This window comes from Ornithorhynchus anatinus, chromosome X2 (genome assembly GCF_004115215.2).
Source record: "Ornithorhynchus anatinus isolate Pmale09 chromosome X2, mOrnAna1.pri.v4, whole genome shotgun sequence".
NCBI classification, from domain to species: Eukaryota; Metazoa; Chordata; class Mammalia; order Monotremata; family Ornithorhynchidae; genus Ornithorhynchus; species Ornithorhynchus anatinus.
Window position 1 is genome coordinate 3,093,657 of NC_041750.1, and position 20,188 is coordinate 3,113,844.

The following is a 20,188-nucleotide window of genomic DNA, read 5'->3' on the forward strand; positions in this document are numbered from 1 at the left end:
CGGCCGGCCACCGGGCGCGCCGAGCGCCGGGGAGGGGTCGGGTGACGACGGGACCGGGCCCGGACCCCGGGTCCGCGCCCTACGCCCGGTGCCGCCGGACCCCGGGAAACCTCCCGGGCCTCGGGCCGTCGGCCGGGCCCCCGGGGCGCCGCGGGGGACTCACGTGATCGGCGATGGTCCGGCCCAGCTTGTCCATCCTGGACCCGGCCTCGGCGATCTTCTTGGCCGCGCTGATCACGTCCGACGTATTTTTGAGCGGCCCTTTCCCTCTGCGAGACAAAGCCGTTTTGACGGTCGTGACGACAACGGTGGGGGGGGGGGGGGGGGGGGGCGGGGGTCCGTCCGGCGCTTACTCCGGGCCAGGCACCGTACTGAGCGCCGGGTGGATTCGGGCAGGTCGGGGGGGGACACGGTCCCCGCCCCACCTGGGGCTCGCTCTCTCGATCCCCACGACACAGATGAGGGAACCGAGGCCCGGAGAGGCGAGACGACCTGCCCGAGGTCAGACGGCAGACCGGTGGCGGAGCGGAGGTCAGAACCCACGACCCTGTGACGCCCGGGCCCTAGCCACTAGGCCACACCGCTTCCCTCCGGACGCGGTTCCGGCGAGACGCCCCCGGAGCCGAGAGCGAGCGCGGGAGCGGACCGGCGCCGCCCCCCGAGGAGGTCCGCCGCACCGCCGCCGCCCATCGCTCGCTCGCTCGCTCGCTCTCTCCCCGGGACCTTATTAATTAGGGAAAAGAGCCCGGGACGGGGAGTCGAGAGGCCCGGCTCCTTCCTCGCCCCGGGTCCGCCACCTGCCTGCCCGGGTGGGCCCGGGCCGCTCACTCGGTCACTCCGGGCCTCCGTTCCCTCCTCTGTGAAACGGCGCCTCGCCACCCGTTTCTCCTGCCCTCTGAGATGAGCCGGCACCCACCCCGCCGCTCACGACGGAGTCGGCGCTCAACACGTACCGTAAAAAGAAAGAAAAACCACCAGCTGAGCGGCTACCGGGGGGTCGGCCGCCCGGGGCTCCCTCCCGGGCTAACGCCCACCTCCTCTGCGCCGGGCACCGCGCGCGGCCGTGACGGCGACCGGTAGATGTGAGCGACGACGTTACGGGCAGGGAACGCGCCCGACTCCCCCGAGCGCTCATTACAGCGTTCTGCACCCAGTAAGCACTCGATCGGTACGACTGAACCACGTTAGCGGGGCGGGGGCGGGCGAGGCCTGGGGCCTCGACGGCAACCGCTAGGAAACGATAACGCCGGCACCCGTTAAACGCTTACTACGCGTCAGGCACCCCGGTCTGAGCGCTGGGGAAGATAGAAGACGATCGGGTTGGACGCGGTCCCCGCCCTACCCGAGACTCACAGCCTTCATCCCCGTTCTACAGACGAGCTGACCGAGACCCAGGGAAGTGACCTGTCCGAGGTCAGGGAGCGGGCCCGGGGCGGGGCCGGGATCAGAACCCGCGACCTTCTGAGTCGCGGGCCCGGGCTCCCGCCTCCACGCCGCGCCGGTCCTCTAAGTCGGTAGACGCGAGGGACCGGGCGCAAGGAGGGCGGGCGAGGCTGGGGTTCCCCTCCTCGGCACCGGCGCCCGGTCGGCTCGGAGCGGAAAGGAGGGAAGGAAGGCTCCCGGGTCCCCGAGAGAGACGGCGAGCGTCCACGGTCGCCAGCCCCGGAGAGGCTCCCGCGCGAGCCGGCGGGGCCCGGCGGCTCCTCACCGGGTGAAGTCGGTCATCTCCATCATGATCATGCACATCTGCTTGGCCAGGACGATGATGTCGTTGCCGCTGTCGTCCCACTTGGAGACCTCCGCGTCCAGTTTGCTCTTCTCCTCCTGGAAGCTGGCCACCTGCTCGGCGATCTTGGCCTTCTGCTCTTGGGGAAGCTGGGCCATGATCGCCTGAGATCCGCCGGGGGGGGAGGGAAGGCGGGGAGACCGTCGGGACAGGGAGGTGTCGCGGAAGGAGAGGGCGTCGGGGGGAGCGTTTCGGAGAGCGCTCCCGCCCCACCGCCCGCAACCCCCGCCCGCCCCGAGAATCCCCGAGCGGGTTCCTCTCGGGGCGGCGTCCTCCCGTCCGGAACCCGGGAGCCCGGGCCCACTCGGGGAGGACGCCGGGGGCCGCTCGGGACGGGGGGATCCGGAGGCCGCGGGCCCCGGGGCCCCGGGGGAGCCGGCCCCCACCCTCCCCGCCGCCCGGCCCCGCCCGCGCGAGGAGATCGCGCGGGAGGGGACGGACGTTCCGGAGATTCATTTCCAATCCCGCCCGAGGGGAGAGGAAAATTTCCAAGTGGAGATTGCTCATTAGCACGCCAACGGTCATTTCCCTCTCCTCCTCCCTCCTCCCTCTCCACTTTCAAGGTGAGCGGCGAGTAACCCCGGAAGGGGAGCCGTGACGTGGGAGCCGGGGAGATTTACGGAGAGGTCCCGGGGTCCCGGGGCGACGGAGGACCGCGGGTCTGAGGAGGGAGGCCGACAGACCGGCCGCCCGTCCTCCCTCCCCTCCCGGGGCCGGGGGGGGCCGTCTCCCGAAGCCAAGTGAGCCGGAAACTTGATCAGTAGAACGGAGAGGCCCCGGCCGGAGCCTGCTCCTGGCATCCTCCCGGGGATGCAGAACGGTCCCTCCTGGAGATGCAAGCGCCCCTTCCGGCAAATGGGCGGGCCACGGCCGGGCCCCTTCCCCGCCCCCTCACCGGAGGGAAATTCCCTCCCCGGCGGCGGGCGCAAGAGCCGGCCGGGTACCCCGCCGCTCCTCCCCAACGCGCCCACGCCAATTTGGTGGGGCGGGCCTCCGGTGCCGCCTCCGCGGGCAGGGAGAGACGGGAGCCACGGGGACCTCCTCCACCCCAACCCCCGGCTCCCGGCGGGAGAGCCCCTCGGGTCCCCTCAACCCCCCGGGGCCGCGATCGGAGGGGGCCTCGGGCCAGGCCTCCCCGGGGAGACCGGGGCCTTACTCTTGCGCTCTGGCCGGCGATCAGTTGATCGTCCTCGGTCTGGATGCTCGTCCGACTTCTGACGTCGAAGTCTTCGGTCTCGAAGTCAGAGTCGTCCAACTCTTCCGGGGTCTGAAAGCGAGAGGGAGAGAACGAGCTCCAGCGAGTCGGGCCGGAATCTCCGGCCGACGGGACTCGCCCCTTCGGCTCCAGAGGGCCAACGGAAACCCCTCCGGCCGGGCGCGGGGGTCGGCCGACGGCGGCTCGGCCGTAGCCCCGTTTCCCCGTCCTCCCTGCCCCCGTGCGGGAGAGGGACGGCGTCCGGCCCGATTAGCCTGTACCTCCCCCGGCGGGTAGCGAGCACACGGTAAGCGCTTAACCGACGCCGTAAAAAAGAGGCCGGGTCAACTGAGGTCGGCGGGCGGCCGAGGGAGAGGGACTGGGGTTTCTTTTATTTCCTCGACGAGGTATCGGCGACATCGTAACCGTGGCACGTGCCGCGATTCCACCTACCAAGCCCAGGCTACTGGGTAGATAGAGATCAGTCGGGTGGAACCCAGTCCCCGCCCTGGGGGGGGTTGGGAAACTGAGGCCCAGGAGAGAAGCGGCTCGTCCGAGAGGCCCCCGAGGAGCAGAGAGAGCGGGCGGGAGAAGCTGCGGGCGGGGAACGTGACCGTCACGTAGTTCTCCCGTACTGCCCCAGGTCACACGGCCGACGAGCGGCCAAGCCGGGATCGGAACCCACGACCTCTGACTCCCGCGCCCGGGCTCTCGCCACCGAGCCGTCCGTCGTCGTTCAGCCGTAACGAGCCCTCTCTTCTCTCTGGACAGTCGACCGAGGGCACTTGATAGCCGCGTTCTGGCAAGGCTTCACCCGTGCCACGTCGCCCTCTCCCCCGGGGCCCCTCGGAGAGCTGGCGGGACGGCACGGGCGCAACCCCGCCGGGATGAGGCCCGCCCCGAAAACAAACCCCCGGAGTCAACTGCCCCTGCGCCAGAGGGCCCGGGAGGGTGGGCGGGCTCCCCGCCCGGCTCCGCGGGCAGAAGCCAGCTCCCCGCCATCCACGACGCACGTCTCCTTTTGGCACGGAGACCCCAGAAGGAACCCATCTGCCGCCCTCCGGGGACCGGTGGCCGAGAAACGGGCGGGGGGGGAAAGCACACCCTAGCTAGGAGACGCAGGTGCCCGACACCCAGCGGGGTCCGGCCTCCAAGAGCCACAGGGGGCCCGGGGGCGGGGGGGGGGCGGCCCGACGGTCTCATTCCGCCGCGGGAGGACCCCGCCGGCTCTCGGGTCGCGGCGTCGACGGGCGCGGGCACCCCCACGGGTCAGGGTGCCGGGCTGGGGGGCGTTCAGAGCACCTGGCGCCGACCCTGCCCGACGCGGCGCGCCCTCGGCGGTCCGTACGGGAAGGCCCCGGCTTGGGAGTCGGAGGTGATGGGTTCGGATCCCAGCTGTGCCGCTTGTCAGCTGTGTGGCTTTGGGCGAGTCACTTACCTTCTCTGCGCCTCAGTGACCTCATCGGTAAAACGGGGATAATAACGTCGGTATCTGTTAAGCGCTTACTATGGGCCAAGCACTGTTCTAAGCGCTGAGGTAGATACAAGGTCGTCGGGTTGTCCCGCGTGAGGCTCGCGGTTAATCCCCATTTTCCAGATGAGGGAACTGAGGCAGAGACGAGTCGAGTGACTCGCCCACAGTCACACAGCTGACAAGTGGCGGAGCCGGGAATCGAACCCACGTCCTCCGACTCCAAAGCCCGGGCTCTTTCCACTGAGCCACGCCGCTCCTGGGAGCCCCGTGTGGGACCGGGACCGTATCCAACCCCATTTGCTCGTATCCACCCCGGTGCTCAACACAGTGCCCGGAGCACAGTAAGCACTTACCGCGTACCACGATTGTCATTATCGTCCCAGTCTATCTGGGGTCTCTTCTTGCGTTCTTTACGGCCGTCTGTTACGCCGTACTCTCCCCAAGTGCCCGGCCCGGTGCCCCGCACGCGGTAAAAGCCACGGACTGACTGGGCGCTCCGTAAATGCCACCGCTCGGTATCTAACGGGGAACGGCCCGGGAACCAGAGGGGTGCCGTGAACCGGACGAGCCCCGGCGAGATAAAAATCGTCCGCCGCCGTTGACGGTTTTCGGTCCGATGCGCCTTGACTCATTTCCATATTTAAAGGGGGAGTCTGCTCACGGCGCGGGCCTCACGTTTCAAACCCGGTCCCTTAATGCTTAATATGCTGGTCCTAAATCACACTGTCACACTTGAGCATGTCAGCTCACCCTTCCCTGACAAAGTTTGGGCTTACGCTTGAAACAAAAAGTCACTTTAGACGACCTAATTAAATATCTCCCGTCGGAGCGGCTTTTAGATTCATGGCTTTAGTATGCCGTTACTGGGGAAAAAAAAAAAAAAAAACCTAACAGAAAAACAAACCTCCCCCCCGCCCGCCGACTGTCCGCTCCGGCTCGCGACGATCCATCGCCCAGGTCGAGCTGAACGATAAGGAGGCGAGAAGCGGCCCCGACGCCCGGAACGCGGCCCCTCTCTCGCTCACCCTTATCATCAGCACGGCCTTCCTGATGTCCCGGATGCCGTCGTACACCAGGCGCGAGGCGTCGATGAACTCGTTCTCGTCCATCGGCTGAGCGGGGTCGGAGCTGAGGGCTTCTACGGCGGCTTCCACTTGCTCGGTGAAACGCGGCATGACTGAGGGCGACGGCGAGGCGGGGAGCGTTGACCGGAGCCCGACGTGCCGAATTCATCGGCGCCGCGCCCCGCCCGCCCCCGCCGCGGCACCCCCTCCCCAGGCCCCGCCGGAGACCACGGCCCCCGCGCCCTCCACGGCGATGGCGGGCACCCGGGTCGGGCGCGCGGAGGGTGGTCCGTGCCGGGCGGGAGGCGGAGGAGACGGCGGCCTCCCCGGTCCGGGAGTCCCTCTGCCCCCGGCCCGACTTCCCCGAAGGGGTGTCGGCGCGTCGGGCGGAGGCCGGGGGCAGAAACCTCTGGGCCCGCCCCGGGCGACCTCGAGAGACCCGCCTCCCCGGCCGGTCCGACAGGCCGGGCTCCGCCCTCCCGTCTTGAACCGCGACCGGGCCCCGGGGAGCCCCGGCCCTCGGAGACCGGTCCGCGCGGGCCCACCTGTATTGGACAGCAGCTTGGTGGCCTCCAGCACCTTCTCCGTGTAGACGCCGGGCTCGTAGTTGTCCATCTCCGAGGTGACCACGTGGATGACCCGGGCGGCCCGGCCGCGGATCGCCCCCGCGGTGCGGTCCAGCCCGTCCACGTCCTTCTCCTGCAGGGCGATGACGCACTTGTTGACGTCTTCCAAAATGTGGTTCTCTGGGGGGGGGGGGAGGGACAGAGGGAGGAAGAGAGAGAGAGAAGGCTTCGAGTGACACCCCTTCTTCAACGTACCGAGCTTGAGAAACAGCCCGTTCGACGGGAAATCGACAACGAGCGTAACGAGCGCTACGAGCCTCTGGGAAGCGCTACGCGTCGAGTACCATTCTAAGCACGAGGCAGTCGGGTCGGACACGGTCCCCGTCCCGCGCGCGGCTCAGTCCGAGGGGGAGGGAGTAGACCCACCCCCCGTTTTACAGACGGGGAAACTGAGGCGCAGAGAAGCTAAGTGACTTGTCCCAGGAAGGCCCCACAGCGGGCAAGTGGCAAGTCCCCTGGCTATCTGGCCCGGGCTCTTTCCAGGAGGCCGGACGCAGCGCGTCGCTAAACGCCTCAGATCGGGGCCCCGGGCCGAAACCACGCCGGGCCGAGACGGAACGGCTGGATTCCGGGTGGCCTGACGAGACTGAAACTAGAAGGAAAACATTCATTCGCCAGTAAAGTCTCAGGGAAGTTTTACCTAGGCCCAAGGAGGAGGTCAGTAGGTATTCTTCTCGGGAGCCCAGAATGAAAATAACTCTGACCCCCCCCACCCACTTCCGAGAGCCGGCGTCCCTGCGACGCGATAAAGCTCGGCTTCCTAAATCCACGTTAGGCCAAAGTTAATCCCCGGTAAGGATCCTCCCCCGGCCCCGACCCTGTCGGACGCGGAGGGCGCGGCGCACTCACGGGTTCGAATGAGTTTCCGAACCGTCGTCGGAAAGCCAAAATCCTTCCGCAGCTGACCCTTCCCCCCTCTCTCCCACCCCCGGGTCTCGGCTGACCTCCCGAAACTCAGGGCCACTTGTGATTCCTGAGGGGGGAGAAGGCCGGCAGGCCGGGGATTTCCAGACGCACGGAAGGAACAGAACCCGCCGCGATACCGGCACTGGAAAGAAGAGGAGGGTGGAAGGGAAGGGGTGAGGGAAGGCAGAATCGAAGTGACGGTGCGAGTCGGAGGCACAAAGGTTAACGGTTTTTCGGGGGGGGGGGGGGGGAGAAAAAGAGTTAGAAAGGCAGGAGGTACAAGAGAGACAATCAGGGCAGAGCTGAAAAGGGTAAGTAAAAGGGTAAAGTGGTTGTTCCTGCCTCTCCGTCACCAACTCCAGCCTTTCAGACGGAGGCAGAAGAGGGGGGAGAAGAATAAAGGATCCACCCTCGGGTCCCTATCCCCCTCCCTCGCCCTTTCTTCCATCTGAGCGGCGTTTCCCTTCTCGGCACCTTTCCCGGCCAACTCTTTGCAGGTTTAGGCTTCCGTCCTTTCCGGGTGTGAACGGGTCAGGGGAGGGGCGGGACCCGGGTTCGGCATCGCCCCGTTACGGACCACAACAGCAGCAACGGGATCGACCCAACGCCCGCGCCCGAACGAGGGCGATTCAAAAACCCACGTTTCCGCCGTCCGCGGTGGGGGGGGGGGGGGGGGGGGGGGGGGGGGGGGGGGGGCGCGAAACCTGCGTGGGATCCCCGAGGAGCGATGATAGAAAAATGAGGGATAAGCGAGGAGGGGAGACCACGAGAGGAGGCTTTCCTAAAAAATCCAAAACAACCCAAGGACAATTCCGGGCCAGAGAGAAAGCGAGGGGGTGGAGAGAACTGGCCGCTGGTGGACAGAAGGGGCGAAGGGGCGAGTTCCTAAAACCGACCGTCTTCCAACGCCCAAGACCGACACGCCGGACAGGCCGGTCTCAGCCCGCCTCCCCGTTGCACGGAAACGGTCAACCGGGCCGACCGAAGAGCTGAGGTCGGGTCACCGGAAATTTCCCGTGACGCGCCACCGTGGGGGTGACAACTCTCCCATTCACTGTGTTCACCCGAGGGGCCCGTCCCGTCCCCGACTTCACGCACAGCCGATAAACGTCGAGAGGAGGAGGGCCGCGTTTCGAGGAGGACGGGTCAGGGCGCATCGCGGAGTGACGGTTGTGCCGGCACCTCCGAGCTACGGATCCGGGCCTTATCCCCCGGGTTTCCGCGTCAGAGGGTCCCGTCCGTCCGTCCAGGAGGCTCCGAAGAGCGGAATGAGATACCGGGCTTGGGAGGATTCTCTCGGCCGCGTGACGGAACCCGACGCCGGGCGTTATCGACCGTCGGGGATGCTCGTTCCCGACTCATTCATTTTGAGAATTTTTCCCGCCAAAGAAAGGATAATGACCTCCCTCCTATTTAGCAGCTATTGATTTTCCGATTTTGTCCAACTGCTTTGGGCACGGTGACTCTGCGGGACGGACAGCGTAAGATATCGACGCTATCTCGTTGCCCGAAGTATTTCTTCACTCCGCGTGCCCCTCGTTCATCAGAGCGTCCTGGGGCGGGGGTGGGGATTTACTACTCCCCAATTAGACCGCCTCCCCATCTCGCTCGTCTTTTATTTAGGATAAATGAAAATTCCACCGCGCACCCCTAAACGGATGCAAAAGTCAATCGCATTTATATGGAAAACGTTGTCAAACAGCGGTTCAGATGAAATTCAAACAGTCTTTATCACTTGGACAAATTTCACACCTCTCCCCTTAAGCGTTCGGTCAATAGAAATGTATTCTCCGTTTGCCGGGGGCCCTCTGGCCCTCCGGTATTTACAAGGCGAAGGCACGGAAGAGGGAAGGTCGGCCGTTCTGGGGAGGAGGGCTCGGCGGCTGGGAGATTGGGAGCCCCCCGAGGGACGGGGGGAACGGACCAGGAGGGGAGTGTTTAATCCCCACCCGGGCATTCTCGCTCCCAGAGCTTGACCCGGTGCCCCGAACACAGCGGGGCGATTAAACCGACATCGCTGCCACAGTCACCTCTCCGGGCCCCGCAGAGAGGCCCGGGGAGCACGTGGACGACGCGGCGCCGCCGGCGGGGGTCAGATCGACAGTAAGAGAGACCCCGAGAACCCCTCCCCGGAAATCCCGGGGGGCTGGGGCGGGGAGGGAGTTCTTTAGAGGAAACCCCCAAAGGAACAGAGGTGATTTCGACGGCGGAGGAGGAAGACGAGCCACGGACGCTACTTACTCCGTGGCCCGAATGGGGCAGCAATCCTATCCGGGTCGGCGTGCCCTAGTAGGAGGAGCCCGGGCCTTGGAGTCAGAGGACCTGGGTTCTGATCCTGCCTCTGCCGCTTGTCTGCCGTGTGGCCTCGGACAAGCCCCTTCACGTCTCTGGGCCTCAGTTTCATCTGTAAAATGGGGGGGGGGGGGGGGGGCGTTCGGCACCCATCCTCCCTCCTCCTTCAACTGGGAGCCTCGTGTGGGAAAGGGGGACCGATCCCTCAGATCCTCCCCCCAGCGCGCGGGACAGCGCCTGACACACAGTGAGCGCTGAACGCACACCAGGATTATCGTTTATTAATCCCAGCACGGAGCCTTGAGCCCGGAAGCCCCCCCGCCGCCCAGGAGGGCGGGGGAAGAACCCCAGACCGAATGGAGGTGGGGAGGTGATGATCGGGTGGGGCCCGAGACGGCTCGGCTCCACTTTTCACCAATTCCGGGAACTCGGTCTTCCGGCCACGTGGCCTCTCCCTATCCACGTACGTCAATACGTATTGCCTGGAAATAACGCGTCTACCAACTGTGCTGTACTGGACTCTCCCAAGCGTGCGGCACACCGCTCGGCTCACGGTCAGATACGGCGCGGGCCTGAGAGTTGGGAAGGCCTGGGCTTTAATCCGGGCTCCGGCCAGTTGTCGGCTGTATGACCTCGGGTGAGTCACTTCACTTCTCTGGGCCTCAGCCTTATCTGTAAAGTGGGGATTGGGGAGCCTTATCTGTAAAGTGGGGATTAAGACTGTGAGCCCCAGGGCTGGGGGGTGGACGAGAGCACTGGCCTGTATCCAATCTGATTATCTAGTATCTACTCCGGTGCTTGGAAAGGTGCCCCGGCACATAGCAGGTCCTTAACAAATACTAAAAAGTGGAAAAAAAAAACCCCTCCAGGTCCCTTCGCATAAGGTCATCGGGGTAGCACGTGCCGGAGCCACAGAGAAGATGGAAAAGAAATCACCGAGCCAAGAGGGATTTCTTTTTCTCCTAGCTATTTCTTAAACTGCAGAACGTTGCAGTTTTTTTTCCCATTCATCAAGTCCCTCTAGTCACGCTTCCTCACATATCTATACCTGCAAAAAACCCCACAAAAAACCAAAACCAAACCTGTAACACACCCTGAACTTCCGTATTTCCCGAAGAACTCGATTTCTCTTCGGTATACCTGGGATTTTGAATTGGGGTTTTGGGGTGTCTGCCCTAAAGGTAAGGCTGTGATTCCGCGCCACCGTTGGAAGATTCCCTTAGTTCTCAATCATTCCAGGAGGGTTCCCTGAGAACGTTTCTATTTAGTTCCATTTTGCCTCAGGAGATCCTACCGTATCAGGCCCTCTGCAGACAGAAATCTAATAATAATAATAATGTTGGTATCTGTTAAGCGCTTACTATGTGCCGAGCACCGTTCTAAGCGCTGGGGTAGACATAGGGGAATCGGGTTGTCCCACGTGGGGCTCACGGTCTTAATCCCCATTTTACAGATGAGGGAACTGAGGCACAGAGAAGTGAAGTGACTCGCCCACAGTCACACAGCCGACAAGTGGCAGAGCTGGGATTCGAACTCATGAGCCCTGACTCCAAAGCCCGTGCTCTTTCCACCGAGCCACGCTGCTTCTCATCTCCGAGAGAGAGAGAGTGTGTGTGTATCTGAACACAGACGTATAAATATATACATATATGTGTGTGTGTGATAGATAGATATATCTATCCTTTTTTCCCCTATAGATATGAATATAAACCTGCCCCTAAGAAAAAAAGTTCAGGAAATAAATATCCCGGGGCAGGGGAGGAGGGCTTTTCATTTAGATTTCAGATTCTTCTTCTTCGTTTACATCCCGTTAAAAACCGTGTGCTTGAAGGTGGCGTGTTTTTGTCTAAAGCTAAGGAAAAAAACAATTCAGTGCTTTGCTGGAACAACAACAGAAGGCCGAGATTTCCAAAATAAGCTACTGCTGCATTTTTGGCACCTGCAAAGATGTGCTAGTGAGAAATTGAGGGGGAAAAAAGGGAAGAAAATACCAGTACCTGCAGCTTGTCAGTAGCGTTGCAGTTTTTTTGGTGGGGGGGGGGTGGGTGGGTTACTTTTTCTTTTCTTTTTATTCAAGTATTTAAATATTTCAAAGTTGGGCCCTTCTCTCCCACACGGGCAAAACCAAAGACAGCCCTGCCAAAGGGAGCCGGAGGGGAGACGTCGGAAGCTCGGTGCGCGGAATGTACTCTAACCCTTATGTAGGTCACCGCCGGAGGAGGGCCGCGTGCAGAGCCCGACGGACCGCCTTCCATTTCCAGCTCTCGGCCACAGATCCGGGGGAGGCGGGGGAAGGGACGAGGGCGGCCAGGTAGCTTCAACGGCTCAAAGCCGCTCCCGATCGCTCATCCTCCCCGACCCCGCCGCGAATCCCGCGAGCCCCGGGGCACGTCTCCCCGGAGGCCCCCCGTGGGAAACGGCACTTACGTTCCCTGAACTCCGAGGAGACGGGGACGGAGATTTATCTCAATGAGGCAGAGCCGATGAATTGCATTTGTCAAGCGATCTTTCTATAGGAATGCGATTTACTCTGTCATTACCGGTTTATGTTTACATAATGAAATCAACTGTTTTTGTGATGGGAATTACCCAGATTTATTTTTCCCAGCTCTTAATTAAGTGGCACTTAAAGATATTTCCGCTCTGTTTTCTATCGGTACGTCGCGCAGACGGAAGTCTCTGGAAAAGTCAGTGGTTAAAGTAGGGTGATTTGGGGGCCGAGACGCGTTGGCGGGAAGGATGAGAAAAGCCGTCGTCTTGTTCCACGGGAACAAGGCGCTGCGGGGGGAGAAGGTGACGGGTCGGGACTGAACCCTCGTCCCACGGACGGGGTTTTAGGGGACCGCTCCCCAGTCGGCCCTCACGATATCCCTGAGCTGTTGCTTTTCTTCGATCAGTCGAGTCACTCTATTAGCTGCGTGCACAGCACTGTTCCAAGCCCTCCGGAGAATACAACGCAACCGAGTTGGGAAGACGTGCTCCCCGCCCACCGAGAGCTTACGATCTCGAGAGAGTCCAGAGCGGGCGGTCTTCCCAAGCGGGCTCCCACCCGACTGCTAACCGGGTCTGACCCTCCTTGGCTTCCAAGACCAGAGGAGACGGTGCGGGATCGGGGTGGAAGGGCCGAACGTATCTTCCATTCGCGGAGCAGCGTGGCCCGGCGGAAAGAGCCTGGGCTTGGGGCCCGATCCCAAGCTGTGCCACCTGCCCGCCGGGTGACCTCGGGGAAGTCGCTTGGCTTCCCTGGGCCTCGGTCTCCTCATCTGCGCAAGGGGAATCCGACACCCGTCCACCCTCCCCGAGGGCTGGGAGCCCCGCGTGGGACAGGGACCGTACCCAACCTGGTGAACCTCTAACCGCCCCGGGGAAGCGCTTCAGTGCCGTCCAGGTGACGCGCGTGGCATCGTTCCCGGCGGCCTTCAAGGGGAATCTGCCGGCCTAGACGTCGAGGCCGTGGGGCTGTTCGCCCGCACAGTGACCCGGGCTACCGTGTGCTCTCTGGGCAACCCGACTGAACGGTCGGGAGGGGTCGAGACAACAGAGCAGGCGGTCGCGGAGTAGGCCGCCCCCCGCCCCCCGGCCCCCTTACCCGAGACGGCCAGGAAGTCGTCGATAGAGGTGATGTCGTCCACGGCGTCGGTGAGGACCCGGACCTGTCTTTCCCACTGTTCTTTGAAGAGGTCCATGTTCTCCTGGGCCAGTTTGCTCTGGGGTTTGGCGGCCAGAGCCAGGGCCGCGTTGATCACCTGCAACCGACGTCCGAGTTCACGCCTCCGCCCTCGCCGGTGAGGCCGGACGCGGCCCCGTCAGTGACCCCGGGGAGACGTGGAACCCCACCCTGCTCTGCCCCGCCCCGCAAAACGACAGTCTGGCTGCTGCCGGCCCATCTGTGGGGGGTCACTGGTCTGGAAACGGGGCTCCGGCGGTTCTGCTTTAAACCCTCGCTCGGCTGGGGAAACCTCAGAGGGTACGGAGATCAGATGGAGACCTTTCCCGGATGCGTTTCTGGCTCCCCGCTGTTCCGCCGGAGACGATTCGTTTCAGTTAAGAGGGCCGGAGAGAGCGAGCCTCGCTCTCTAACGGCGGGGCGGTTTAATACTCGGGAGCAAATGGGAACCCTCCCCGTCCCGGCCAAACGGCCCCGGTTTGAAAAGCCCGTCCCATTTCTAGCCTCCCGGAGGGAGGAGCCGCTTCCGGCCCGGCGATTCGATCCCGCCGGCCCCCGGTGGGCCGGCCAAGAGGGAAGGCCTCCTGGAGGAGATGGGCCTTCGATAAGCCTCTGAAGCGGGGGGCGGGGGGAGTCACCGTCTGGCGGACGAGAGGAGGGAGGGCGTTCCGGCCGGAGGCAGGACGTGCCCCAACCGATTAGCTTCTATCTACCCCAGCGCTTAATACAGTGCCTGGGACATAGTAAGCACTTAAATACCACACGGGGGGCGGGTGGGGGGAAATCACTCAGCAGAAAGGGAGAAGACGTCGGACTGTAAGCTCGCCGTAGACGGGGAATGCGTCTGTTCGTTTTCACGTTGTACTCTTCCAAGCGCTTAATACGCTGCTTCGGTGTAAGCGCTCGGTAAATACGACAACGTACGACTGTCCCAGCTCCTGCCCAGCAACAGAAAACCCGAGAGCGGAGCGAACCCGAGCGTCGGTCCCCCTGAAATTTCGACCTGCAAAGTCTCGTCGCCTCCCACGACTACAGCCAGCTCCCGTTCCGGTAGGGGATCGAAGAGATCCTGGGGCTGGGCGTCGCACATCTGAGACGGCGGGGGTCCCGCCGGGCTCGAAGGCCACACCGCCACAGCCTGCGCCGTCCCCCCGGTGGGCCCGGGGCCCCGACGCCCAAGGCCGGCACGGTCGCAAGCCGCGCCCGGCCGGAGCTGGGCTCCCGGAAAAGCCGACGGGGCCCGAGGATCCCCGAGGAAGGAAAGGAAAAATCTCAGAGGGGAAGGAGAACGGCTAGCTCTCCGTGAGGCGGCTTCTCGTCTACTCGGGCGGTGAGGAAAAAAGAAACCGAGCTAAATGGCGGCCTCCGGTCCTCACGGCTCCCCCGGAAAGACCGTTCAATTAAAACAGGCCGCAGGGTCGGAGAGCCGCGTTTGAATCCGCTCTGATGTGCGGGGCGCAAGCCAGGACAATGTTCTGAGGGGAAAAAAATGAATTATTAAGCCGTAGCATTCTCTCACTTTCCCCTGATTTTAAAAGGCATAAAACGCTGGCCGAAAAAAAACAAAAAAAAAAAAACCCATCTCTGAGCCTGGAGATTTTAAACGGGGGCCAGATGATTAAAAATTCAATAATTCATCGGGCGACCGCCGCGGACTAAGACCTCGGTGTTTTCTGAGCACGATTCATGGTTCCCGGGTTCAACGTTCGGGGTCAGATCCCCTCCTTACTGCAGCATTTCCACGCTGTCGCTTAACGGGAGCTGAGCTGGCGGTCCCCTAGGATCCCCTGTCTTCCCCAAGGCCCGGGCAGCCATCGGGGAGATCTAGAGGAGATCTGGTCCGGAAGAGCTCTGGGAGAGGTCCGGGCTAGAAGGGGGGCGGCCTAGGGGACGGAGCACGGTCCCGGGAGTCAGAAGGCCCTGGGTTCTAATCCCGGCTCCGCCACTCGTCTGCCGTGTGACCTTGGGCAAGTCGCATCACTTCTCTGGGCCTCCCCCTCTGGAAAACGGGGACGACGACCGCGAGGCGGGACACGGACCGTGTCCGATCTGACTAGCTTGGGTCTTCCCCAGCGCTTACTACAGTGGCAGGTACCACGGTAAGGGCTTAACAAATACCATAAAAAAACCCCCCAAACAACTTTCCCAAGCACGTAGGCAGTGCTCTGCACACAACAGGCGTCCGACAAATACCTTCGTGGGATTTACCGAGCACCTCGCGCGGGGCAAGGCGGAGTCCTCATCGTTTGGGAGAATGCCAGAAATTCAGGCACGACTTCCACCGTCCCTTGGAGCAAAGGGACTGTCTTCCATTAGAATCTACTAGACTGTCCATACGAGTCCCCACCCCCACGTCCCCCCGAGCTTTCGGATAATTTCAAAACCGAATGGAGATCGAGAGACATTAAACGATAAAAGCGCCGACGGGGGTGAAACGGCACATTCCAAAAGGCCCAGTTTCCCCCCCAGATCTCCTTCGAGCTGGTGTGTTCTCGGCCGTTCGGAGGTCGCCCGGAGAGGGGCCCGCCGCTGGCTTTATTTACCCAGACTTGCCGAGCGGGCTGGCGACGGAGAAACGGAGGAGAGGGGATGGGACTCTCCCTTCGATGTTCCGCAGGGCGAGCGGGGAGATTGAAAAACGATCTCCTTAGCTCTCTGTTAACGAGGGGTCCATCCCCTCGATTCTATTTATCGTGATGAAGCTGTCTTGTCTTTGTCCGTCTGTCTCCCCGGATTAGACTGTAAACCCGTCTGTACCTGTTGCCGAATTGTACGTTCCAAGCGCTTAGTACAGTGCTCTGCACAAAGTAAGCGCTCAATAAATACTACCGAATGAATGCATGAGAAGCGGAGAGGTATCTACAGTCTTATTTCTCCTGTCCAGTACAGGACTGGACTCTCCCAAACTCTCCGAACAGCGCTCCGCGCATAGTCAGCGCTCAATAAATACCAGCGATTGGTGAAAACTCCTTTCCCGGGACTCTCGTCGGCACCTCGCGCCGTCCCGGAAGCGACGGGCCGGGGCTCCCGCGGAATTTCCGACGGGAGGTCCCGGCCCCGCTTCCTCTCACAGGGGCACTTGCTTCCCAGTCTACGGGGGCTCCATCTAAGGAGGCGGGGAGCCCCGGCCGGATGCTCGCGCTTGGCGCTTCTGGAAGCTCCGTCTGAAATCCGTCCAGCGGTTCCCCGGCTCTCCCCCGGGTTCCCGAACGACGGAGCTGGCGCTCGGGAGGTTTTACATTTCCTCTCGGCTGAATTTAGGGCCGAGCGAGAGCGAGGAGCTGGAAGCGGTGACGTGCTCGTTCGTGCCAAGGCCTCTAGTCCCCCGATGGCATCGCTCCTCCTCTTCCCGGGGGGGGGGGGGGGGGGGGAGGGCCTAATGGACGCTGCCCCCAAGGACCGCCGCCAAACCCATCTTAGAAGGACGTCGAGGGGGCTCCACGTCCCCCCCCCTTCCGGCATTTCACCCCACCCCCTCTCCCGGGTCCTTCTGCCTGCCAAGTTTGAAAGTCAGGCTCCTTACGGGAGCTGGTTGGCTGAGGCAGAAGCGAATGGGACATTTCAAATCTATTTATTCTCTGTGCTTTATCAATTCTGTCTGGGCGCCCCAGACGTCTGAATTCACACTAATCCTCGCTCTTCCCAGAAGGCATCCCCGACGGGAGCCAGCTCCGACGCCCGTCTTCCGCGGTCACCGGTGCCACGGAGCCGACGCGGGGCGAGCCCCGGGCCCCGGTGCCGGCCTTCCCTGCCTCAGGCGGGAGACCCCTTCCTCGGCTCCCAGTCCTGACCCCCGGGGGCACAGAAAGGCGATCCTTCCTCCTGCGATCTCAACTCACGTCGCCGGGCAGTCCAGCCCGACGAAAATGGACGGTCTCGCCGGAAGGCCCCGCGCTACCCAGGTCACGGCAAAGAACGGGGTAATCCTGCCCCCGCTCGTCGATGCCGCTAGACCGGACTTACTGAGCCGGTTGACGGCGGGGCAGGTTCAGAGTGCCGGCGACCTATCGATGGCATTTACTAAGCGTTTCCTGCGTGCAGAGCACTGTCCCGAGCACTTGGGAGGGCCCACTACCAAAGAGTTGGTAGACACAGTCCCTGCCCACCGGGAACTTCAGCCAAACGCATTAGCCCGACCAAGGTTTCGCAGCCGACCCGTCTCCGGGCCCGGGCTTTAACGAGGCTTCCGTCCGAGTCTTTCCAAAGATCCCCAACGGCTTCCCCCACCCATCCCGTTCCAAAACAACATTCCCAGATAGACTAGCTTACCAGATCCCAGCCGCACCTTACCTGTGGACAGAGAGCTTCCAGCTGGCTTGCCGACATGCGCACCAGTTTCACCCCTTCTTCGTTGTTGGAGATGGAGCAGGCCAAATTCGCCACCTAAATCCAGGAAGAGAAATCACAGAGATCCACTCAGATTTTTTTCAAAAAAAGGCATTCCTTCACTCCCCCACAGCGGCTGACTAACGACAGAAGTGGAACTAGCTGAGCCCTCCAGTTCGGAAACCAGTGACGTCTCGTCTCCCGTCTCTCAATACGCAGCTCAATCTGCATTAGGGAGCCTATTCCACAGTTGGCCTATTGGAAAAAATCTCAGCCCACGATTCAGTGACCCGTCAGCCTCTGGGGGAAGAAATCGGAGAGGGGGATGAAAGCAGGCCTCTTCCTTGGGCGTGTTGAAATTCCACTCGGACTCCTTGCCTTCCCTCAGCGGGCGGGCACCGCCTGGGCTGGGGAAGGGAGCCGGATTTTGTAGTCGCAGTAAGCAGCGTGACTACTACTGGATCTTCAGGACGGTCCACGGGCCTGATCGGGGACCACCTCTTGGGATAACAGAAACCACCCACCCGACCCAGCTCAACACCGTCTTAACCCCCACTTTACAGATGAGGGAACTGAGGCCCGGAGAAGCCAAGCGGCTCGCCCTAGGTCCCACAGCAGACAAGTGGCGGAGCCGGGGTGAGAACCCAGGTCCTTCTGATTCCCGGGCCCTAGCCGCTAAGTCACGCTGCCTCTCCATCTCTGAATCGTTCCGGGACGCTACGACAGAAAGCGGAGTGACGTTTACGGGCATTAGCGGACTACTCGGTGCCACGCAGGTGACCCCGAACGGCAACTTTCCCAGATGCCCAGCGCGGACCGCAGGTGCTTGACAAATACTTTGGAAAGAAGGAGCTCAATGGACTAAAGAAATTCAGCAGTGAGGAGCGGGGGCACGGCCGTATCGTAGAATTCTTCGACAAGGAGCTCCCATTCCAGAACACCCGACCCTCTCCAGGTTCCGACCCCTTAGCCTCTTAGCAGACAATCCGATCCTCTACGAACAGTCCATCTGCAACTGGTGTGCGCTGAGAAGCGTTTGGATCGTCTTCCAAACAAAAGAAAACCCTCAGGTTTCAGCAACGGGAAAACGAGGGGGGGGGAAGGAGGTACGCCGGTTAACTTAAAACGAGACCCGCGGCTCCAAGCCGCTCTCGGGAGAAGGGAATCAGAATTCTGAGAGCTCCTTCTAGTCTCATTTGACAGGTGAATGAACACTTGCTATTTTGAGCGATGAGGCAGCTTCGCCTGAGCACAAGGCAGTGGGGAAAAAAATACTTCAAAGACAACACGCAGGATGAAACACCCGACGCCATCCCCGTCTGAAACGCCGAAGATGCCTGCTCCGAACAGAGATGGTAACTCGAGGCAGAGAGGAAGATCATTTATCAGCTCAAAAGCCCCGAGGGCGGCTCGGAAAGTGATCGCTTCGCAAAGTTACCCCCGACTAATTGAGCTGAGGTGCTTCTTCCCCCCCCCCCGCGTGCCGGGAAGACAGGATTCCTACGAAACTCGGGGAAGAATGATATTGCTTCCCCCGCCCCGGGCCCCCCCGCCCCCCCGAAATCTCCAGCTCGCCTTCTGGCCGTAAAGCTTTCGGGTGGAGGCTATCGGAGCCGCGGAACCGGTTAGACTGGGATCGTTTCTCGCCATTCCCGAACGCCCGTCACCTCGCCGGCGTCGGAGAGGGCGGATGGCTGAGAGTTCGGGGTGGACGGTGAAGGGGGATGTCGCTGGCTGGGGCGGGGCCATCGAGAGGACAGTTTCCGTGGACGCCTCGCCTGGCAAAGACCAGTCGATCCCTGGTAATAATAACAATGACGACGATGGTTTCGGTTCAGCGCTTACTATGTGCCAAACACCGTTCTAAGCACCGGGGTAGCTACAAGGTGGTAAGGTTGTCCCACGTGGGGCGGCTCACGGCCTTAACTCCCAGTTTTCGGATGAGATGACTGAGGCCCAGGGAAGTGAAGTGACCTGTCCAAAGTCACCCCGCTGGCGGGCGGCGGAGGCGGGACTAGAACTCGGGACCTCTGACTCCCAAGCCCATGCTCCTTCCACTACGCCAGGCTGCTTCGGTAACAGTAAACGCCTACAGGATGCCACGACAATAACGGTGATGACGGAAATGACTGCGGGCTTACCGGGAGCAGAGCGCCACTCTAAGCGCTCGGGAGTCTTTAGGCTTCTTAGGGACAGGGAACCCGGCTCCTGCTCCGTCCCCCGAGCGCTTAGTACAGTGAAGACCACACCGCTCGGCCGGCTGAGGCCCGCCAGTTCGGCTAGCCGGGTTCCAGGTACTGACTACGTTGGGCAAGCGGGCCGTTCGGTTCTAAGGCACGAGGCCGGAGGGTCTAGACTCCGACCTCGCTGCGGGTAGGGACCTGTGATGTGCCGGACTCTCCCAAGCGCTCGGTCAATTCCACCGACCGATCGCTCTCCCGCCCGCGTCGGCGACGCGAAGCGCGGGCAACTGAAAAATCGGGGGCCCTTTTCGGGAAATTCAAAGCCCGAGGAAGTACGGGCAACGGAAACCCTTTGATTTTCCTTCCTCCTACCCTTTCAAGTACACAAACGTCTAAGAGAAAATAAAAAACGCCCGCTATTATAGCTTTATTGTTGCCTGCCGCAGCTAAGGATGTGTCACCCTTTAGTAACAGGGCTGCTGGCCCAGATTTCTACTAGCAACAAAAGGATTTTGTGGGGTTTAAACAGATGAACGTATGGAAATCGACGCCGTAAACAGATCTTAAATGACAGACTAACACTACTTGAGCTCCCGCACTGGCTGGTGCCCGTGTAACAGTCAACGCCAGAGCCTCCTCCGCCCACCATCTCGCCCCAACGATTTCTAC

General features: G+C 62.0%; 1 protein-coding gene across 4 annotated transcripts in view; it reads right to left on the reverse strand.

Moving 5' to 3' along the window:
- Positions 1 to 20,188, reverse strand: part of CTNNA1 (catenin alpha 1) — a 114,243-nt gene that overhangs the window by 811 nt on the left and 93,244 nt on the right. For 3 of the 4 annotated variants that reach the window (XM_029053079.1, XM_029053080.2, XM_039910479.1), the window contains 7 exons: positions 17,301 to 17,393; positions 12,933 to 13,089; positions 6,065 to 6,265; positions 5,481 to 5,632; positions 2,943 to 3,053; positions 1,709 to 1,890; positions 164 to 269 (listed from right to left, as the gene is read on the reverse strand). In XM_029053079.1, the coding sequence (XP_028908912.1) occupies positions 164 to 269; positions 1,709 to 1,890; positions 2,943 to 3,053; positions 5,481 to 5,632; positions 6,065 to 6,265; positions 12,933 to 13,089; positions 17,301 to 17,393 (1,002 nt within the window). Of the gene's footprint in view, positions 1 to 163; positions 270 to 1,708; positions 1,891 to 2,942; positions 3,054 to 5,480; positions 5,633 to 6,064; positions 6,266 to 12,932; positions 13,090 to 15,960; positions 16,050 to 17,300; positions 17,394 to 20,188 lie in introns of those variants that run through there. The other variant, XM_029053081.2, reaches the window with a different exon arrangement.